The sequence below is a fragment of the Phaenicophaeus curvirostris genome, unplaced genomic scaffold (assembly GCF_032191515.1).
Source record: "Phaenicophaeus curvirostris isolate KB17595 unplaced genomic scaffold, BPBGC_Pcur_1.0 scaffold_399, whole genome shotgun sequence".
NCBI lineage: Eukaryota > Metazoa > Chordata > Aves > Cuculiformes > Cuculidae > Phaenicophaeus > Phaenicophaeus curvirostris.
In genome coordinates, this window is record NW_027206990.1 from 21,331 (window position 1) to 28,546 (window position 7,216).

General features: G+C 63.0%; 1 protein-coding gene across 1 annotated transcript in view; it reads right to left on the minus strand.

Annotated features, from left to right (window-relative positions):
• The window catches only part of LOC138735055 (dromaiocalcin-1-like), a 2,695-nt gene extending 855 nt beyond the window's left edge, over window positions 1-1,840 (minus strand). Inside the window, exons 1-3 of the mRNA XM_069882920.1 lie at window positions 1,774-1,840; window positions 521-618; window positions 279-420 (exon numbers count right to left, since the gene is read on the minus strand). Of these exons, the coding sequence (XP_069739021.1) occupies window positions 279-420; window positions 521-618; window positions 1,774-1,840 (307 nt within the window). The remainder of the gene's footprint in view (window positions 1-278; window positions 421-520; window positions 619-1,773) is intronic.
• Window positions 1,841-7,216: the final 5,376 nt, after the last annotated feature.

Below are 7,216 nucleotides of genomic sequence, written 5' to 3' on the forward strand. Positions count from 1 at the left end.
GGGTGAGGGGGCAAAAAGGGGCTGAGAGGGTCAAAAAGGGGGTGAAAGGGGGAAAAAAGGGGGGTAAAAAGGGGGTGAGGGGGTAAAAAGGGGGTGAGAGGGTCAAAAAGGGGGGCAAAAGGGGGTGAGGGGGCAAAAAGGGGGGTAAAAAGGGGGTGAGGGGGCAAAAAGGGGGGGCAAAAAGGGGGTGAGAGAGGGCCAAAAGGGGATGAGGGGTCAAAAAGGGGGTGAGGGGGCAAAGAGGGGGTGCGGGGGGCCCCTTCGGCCCCTCACCCTGCGGTAGAGCCCGATCCAGACGTCCTCCTCGTCCTCGTGGTGGCGGCGCTGGCGCTGGGCGATGAAGGCGGCGAGGGCGCGATGCTCCGCGGGCCCATGCAGCGAGGCCAGGCTGCAGCCGCTGCACGAGGCCTTGCACCATGCCTGGGGAAAAGGAAGGGGTTTTTGGGGGGTCCTGGGGGTTTTGGGGGTCCTGGTGGGTTTTTGGGGGGGGGGGTGTCAGGTACCCCAGGCTGGCACCCACCTGCGCCTCGCGCCAGGAGAGCTCCCAGGAGAAGTAGCCGTAGCAGCGGCGCCCCAGCTCCAGCCAGCCCGGGGGGCACTCGTGCAGCTGCACCCCAACTCCCGGGGCAGGACGAGGGGCTGCAGGGGGTGCAGGAATATCAGGGGGTGCAGGGGTTGCAGGGGCATTAGGGGGTGCAGGAATATCAGGGGGTGCAAGGGGTGTAGGGGCATTAGGGGGCGCAGGGGAATCAGGGGGTGCAGGGGAATCGGGGGTGCAGGGGAATCGGGGGGTACGAGGGATGTAGGGGAATCAGGGGGTGCAGGAGAATCAGGGGGTGTAGGGGCATCAGGGGGTGCAGGGGTTGCAGGGGATGCAAGGGATGTAGGGGCATCAGGGGGTGCAGGGGAATCAGGGGGTGCAGGGGAATCAGGGGGTGCAGGGTATGTAGGGGCATCAGGGGGTGCAGGAGAATTGGGGATGCAGGGAATCAGGGGGTGTAAGGGATGTAGGGGCATCAGGGGGTGCAGGGGAATCAGGGGGTGCAAGGGGTGTAGGCGGGGGGGCTCAGGGGTGCAAGGGGAATCAGGGGGTGCAAGGGATGTAGGGGCATTAGGGGGTGCAGGGGAATCAGGGGGTGCAGGGGTTGCAGGGGTTGTAGGGATATCAGGAGGTGCAGGGGTGCAGGGGGTGCAGGGGAATCAGGGGTGCAGGGAATCAGGGGGTGCAGGGGCTGCAAGGATTGCAGGGATATCAGGGGTGCAGGGGGTGCAGGGAATCAGGGGGTGCAGGGGAATCAGGGGGTGCAGGGGGTGCAGGGATATCAGGGGGTGCAGGGGACATTGTGGTTGCAGGGGAATTGGGGTGCAGGGGATGCAAAGGATGTAGGGGATGCAGCAGGTGCAGTGGGATTCGGGGGTGCAGGAGGTGCAGGGGAATTGGGGGTGCAGGGGATGCAAGGGATGGAGGGGCTGCTGGAGGTGCAGGGGAATTGGGGGTGCAGGGGAATCAGGGGTGCAGGGGGTGCAAGGGATGGAGGGGGGGCAGGAGGTGCAGGGGAATGAGGGGGTGCAGGGGATGCAAGGGATGGAGGGGCTCCAGGGGAATTGGGGGTGCAGGGGATGCAAGGGATGGAGGGGCTGCAGGGGGTGCAGGGGAATGAGGGGGTGCAGGGGATGAAAGGGCTGGAGGGGCTGCAGGAGGTGCAGGGGGATCAAGTGGTACAGAGGGGTGACGGGGTGCAGGGGGTGCAGGGGGGTGCAGGGGGGTCCCACCTTGCAGCGCGGGCTGCAGGGCCAGCGTGCTCAGCAGGCAGAGCCTCAGCAGCGCGGAGGGTCCCATCGTGACCTTCCTGCAACCCAGAACCCCCCCCCAGCACCCACCCACCATCCAGCACTCAGCACCCAGCACCCAGCACCCAGCACCCCATCTCTATCCCACCACCCAGCACCCAGCACCCACCCAGAACCCACCACCCAGCACCCCATCCCCGCCCCAGAACCCATCAACCATCACCTGCCACCCCATTCCTGTCCAGAACCCACCCCCCAGCACCCAGAACCCACCACCCATCACCCACCCCTAGAATCCACCACCCACCCCAAGAGCCCACCACCCATCACCCACCCCCAGAACCCACCAACCCACCTCCAGAACCCGTCACCTAGCACCCATCGCTCCATCACCCACCCCTACAACCCACCACCCACCACTCACCTTCCCAGCACCCACACCTAGAACCCACCACCCAGCACCCACAGCCCCAGCACCCACCCCTAGAACCCATCTCCAGAACCCACCACCCAGCACCCACCCCTAGAACCCACCAACCCGCCTCCAGAACCCACCCCCCAGCACCCACCGCCCCAGCACCCTCCTCCTGGACACGTCACCAACCCCCAGAACCCACCATGCAGAACCCACCTCCAGAACCCACTGCCCCAGCACCCACCCCAAGAGCCCATCACTCACCCCTAGAACCCACCACCCACCTCCAGAACCCACCACCCACTCCTAGAACCCACCACGCAGCACCCACTGCCCCATCACCCACCCCAAGAGTCCATTACTCACCCCCAGAACCCACTCCCCACCCCCAGAACCCACCACCCAGCACCCACTGCCCCAGCACCCACCCCAAGAGCCCATCACTCACCCCTAGAACCCACCCCCCACCCCCAGAACCCACCACCCAGCACCCACAGCCCCAGCACCCTCCTCCTGAACACGTCACCAACCCCCAGAACCCACCATGCAGAACCCACCTCCAGAACCCACTGCCCCATCAACCACCCCAAGAGCCCATCACCCAACCCTAGAACCCACTCCCCACCCCTAGAACCCAGCCCCCAGCACCCACTGCCCCATCAACCACCCCAAGAGCCCATCACCCACCCCTAGAACCCACTCCCCACCCCTAGAACCCACCACCCAGCACCCACTGCCCCAGCACCCACCTCCAGAGCCCACCACCCACCCTTAGAACCCACTCCCCACCCCCAGAACCCAGCACCCACTGCCCCAGCACCCACCCCAAGGGCCATAACCCACCCCTAGAACCCAGCACCCACCCCTAGAACCTACCCCCCACCCCCAGAACCCAGCACCCAGCACCCACCCCTAGAACCCACCATGCAGCACCCACCTCCAGAACCCACCACCCACCCCTAGAACCCACTAACCAGCACCCACAGCCCCATCACCCACCCCAGGAGCCCATCACTCACCCCTAGAACCCACCACCCACCTCCAGAACCCACCACCCACTCCTAGAACCCACCACCCAGCACCCACAGCCCCATCAACCACCCCAAGAGCCCATCACTCACCCCTAGAACCCATTCCCCACCCCCAGAACCCACCACCCAGCACCCACTGCCCCAGCACCCCCCTCCCGAACCCAGCACCCACCCTTAGAACCCACCACCCAGCACCCACAGCCCCATCAACCACCCCAAGAGCCCATCACTCACCCCTAGAACCCATTCCCCACCCCCAGAACCCACCACCCAGCACCCACTGCCCCAGCACCCCCCTCCCGAACCCAGCACCCACCCTTAGAACCCACCACCCAGCACCCACAGCCCCATCAACCACCCCAAGAGCCCATCACCCAACCCTAGAACCCACCACCCACCCCTAGAACCCACCACCCAGCACCCATCTCCAGAACCCACCACCCAGCACCCACTGCCCCAGCACCCACCTCCAGAGCCCACCACCCACCCCTAGAACCCACCACCCAGCACCCACCCCCAGCACCCACCGCCCAGCACGCACCCAGCGCCTCTGTCCCTCTGTCCCTCTGTCCGTCTGTCCCTGCAGACGAGGTGACCCGGTTTGGAGCAGGACGAGGCCACCCTGACCCCTTTATAGGGGCTGAGGACGGGGCGGGGGCGGGGGGGGGGGGGTGCTGGGGGGGCGGCACCCACACCTGGAGCCCCCACAGCCCGCAGGTACCCGAGACCGGGGGAGGAGAGACCAGTCTGAGCACCCAACGTACTGGGGGGAGCACCCCCAGCTCCAGTTTGGGCACCCCCAGCTCCAGTCTGAGCTCCCCCAGCTCCAGTTTGAGCACCCCCAGCTCCAGTCTGAGCACCCACAGCTCCAGTTTGAGCACCCCCAGCTCCAGTCTGAGCTCCCCCAGCTCCAGTTTGGGCACCCCCAGCTCCAGTTTGGGCACCCCCAGTTCCAGTTTGGGCACCCCCAGCTCCAGTCTGAGCACCCCCAGCTCCAGTTTGGGCACCCCCAGCTCCAGTCTGAGCACCCCCAGCTCCAGTTTGGGCACCCCCAGCTCCAGTTTGGGCACCTCCAGCTCCAGTTTGGGCACCCCCAGTTCCAGTCTGAGCACCCCCAGCTCCAGTTTGAGCTCCCCCAGCTCCAGTCTGAGCACCCCCAGTTCCAGTCTGAGCACCCCCAGCTCCAGTTTGAGCTCCCCCAGTTCCAGTCTGAGCTCCCCCAGCTCCAGTCTGAGCGCCCCCAGCTCCAGTCTGAGCAGCTCCAGCTCCAGTTTGAGCTCCCCCAGCTCCAGTTTGAGCACCCCAGTTCCAGTTTGAACACCCCCAGCTCCAGTCTGAGCACCCCCAGCTCCAGTTTGAGCTCCCCCAGCTCCAGTCTGAGCTCCCCCAGCTCCAGTCTGAGCGCCCCCAGCTCCAGTCTGAGCAGCTCCAGCTCCAGTTTGGGCACCCCCAGCTCCAGTTTGAGCACCCCAGTTCCAGTTTGAGCACCCCCAGCTCCAGTCTGAGCACCCCCAGCTCCAGTCTGAGCTCCCCCAGCTCCAGTCTGACCTCCCCCAGTTCCAGTTTGAGCACCCCCAGCTCCAGTCTGAGCTCCCCCAGCTCCAGGGTGCAGGATACAGGATGCAGGATTTAGGGTGCAGGATTCGGGGTGCAGGTTGCAGGATTCAGGGTGCAGGATTTGGGGTGCAGGATACAGGATGCAGGATTTAGGATGCAGGATGCAAGATCTGGGGTGCAGGATGCTGGATTCAGGGTGCAGGTTGCAGGATTCGGGGTGCAGATGCAGGATTTGGGGTGCAGGGTGCAGGATGCAGGATTTGGGGTGCAGGGTGCAAGATGCAGGATTCGGGGTGCAGGATACAGAATGCAGGATTTAGGGTGCAGGATGAAGGATTCAGGGTGCAGGTTGCAGGATGCAGGATTCAGGGTGCAGGATGCAGGATTCGGGGTGCAGGATGCAGGATTCAAGGTGCAGGATTCGGGGTGCAGGATTCAGGATGCAGGATACAGGATACAGAATGCAGGATTTAGAGTGCAGGATGCAGGATTTGGGGTGCACGATACAGGATGCAGGATTCAGGGTGCAGGGTGTAGAATTTGGGGTGCAGGGTGCAGGATACAGGATTTGGGGTGCAGGATGCAGGATTCGGGGTGCAGGATACAGGATTCAGGATGCAGGATACAGAATGCAGGATTTAGGGTGCAGGATTCGGGGTGCAGGATACAGGATGCAGGATTCGGGGTGCAGGATACAGAATGCAAGATTCAGGGTGCAGGATGCAGGGTGCAGGATACAGGATGCAGGTTTCGGGGTGCAGGATGCAGGGTGCAGGATTCAGGGTGCTGGGTGCAGGGTGCTGGGTGCAGGTTGCAGGATTCGGGGTGCAGGATGCAGGGTGAAGGGTGCTGGGTGCAGGATGCAGGGTTCAGGATTTGGGGTGCAGGGTGCAGAATTCGGGGTGCTGGGTGCAGGATGCAGGATTCGGGGTGCAGGATGCAGGATTCGGGGAGCAGGTTGCAGATGCAGGATTCGGGGTGCAGATGCAGGATTTGGGGTGCAGGGTGCAGGATGCAGGATTTGGGGTGCAGGGTGCAAGATGCAGGATTCGGGGTGCAGGATACAGAATGCAGGATTTAGGGTGCAGGATGAAGGATTCAGGGTTCAGGTTGCAGGATGCAGGATTCAGGGTGCAGGATGCAGGATTCGGGGTGCAGGATGCAGGATTCGAGGTGCAGGATTCGGGGTGCAGGATTCAGGATGCAGGATACAGGATACAGAATGCAGGATTTAGAGTGCAGGATGCAGGATTTGGGGTGCACGATACAGGATGCAGGATTCAGGGTGCAGGACGCAGAATTTAGGGTGCAGGATGCAGGATTCGGGGTGCAGGATACAGGATGCAGGATTCGGGGTGCAGGATACAGGACGCAGGATACAGGATTCGGGGTGCAGGATACAGGATGCAGGATTCAGGGTGCAGGATGCAGGATTTAGGGTGCAGGATGCAGGATTCGGGGTGCAGGATACAGGATGCAGGATTCAGGGTGCAGGTTGCAGGATTCAGGATACAGGATGCAGGATTTAGGGTGCAGGATGCAGGATTCGGGGTGCAGGATGCAGGATTTGGGGTGCAGATACAGGATGCGGGATACAGGATGCAGGATTCGGGGTGCAGGATACAGGATGCAGGATTCAGGGTGCAGGTTGCAGGATTTGGGGTGCAGGATACAGGATGCAGGATTCAGGGTGCAGGACACAGGATTTAGGGTGCAGGATGCAGGATTCGGGGTGCAGGATACAGAATGCAAGATTCAGGGTGCAGGATGCAGGGTGCAGGATACAGGATGCAGGTTTCGGGGTGCAGGATGCAGGGTGCAGGATTCAGGGTGCTGGGTGCAGGATGCAGGGTTCAGGATTTGGGGTGCAGGGTGCAGAATTTGGGGTGCAGGGTGCAGGATGCAGGATGCAGGATTTGGGGTGCAGGTTACAGGATTCGGGGTGCAGGATTCAGGGTGCAGGATGCAGGATTTAGGGTGTGGGATGAAGGATTCGGGGTGCAGGGTGTGGGATGAAGGATTCAGGGTGCAGGGTGCAGGATGCAGGATTCAGGGTGCAGGATACAGGATGCAGGATTCGGGGTGCAGGTTGCAGGATGCAGGATTCGGGGTGCAGGTTGCAGGTTGCAGGATTCAGGGTGCAGATTCAGGATTTGGGGTGCAGGGTGCAAGATGCAGGATTCGGGGTGCAGGATACAGAATGCAGGACTTAGGGTGCAGGATGCAGGATTCGGGGTGCAGGTTGCAGACGCAGGGTTCGGGGTGCAGGTTGCAGGATTCAGGGTACAGGATTCGGGGTGAAGGATACAGGATGCAGGATTCGGGGTGCAGGGCGCTCCCCGCTCGGCTGCGCTGGCCGCAGCCCCAGGCCCGTGGGCAGCGGGTGCTGCGGTCACCGCGCTCGGCTGCATGCGCCGCGGTC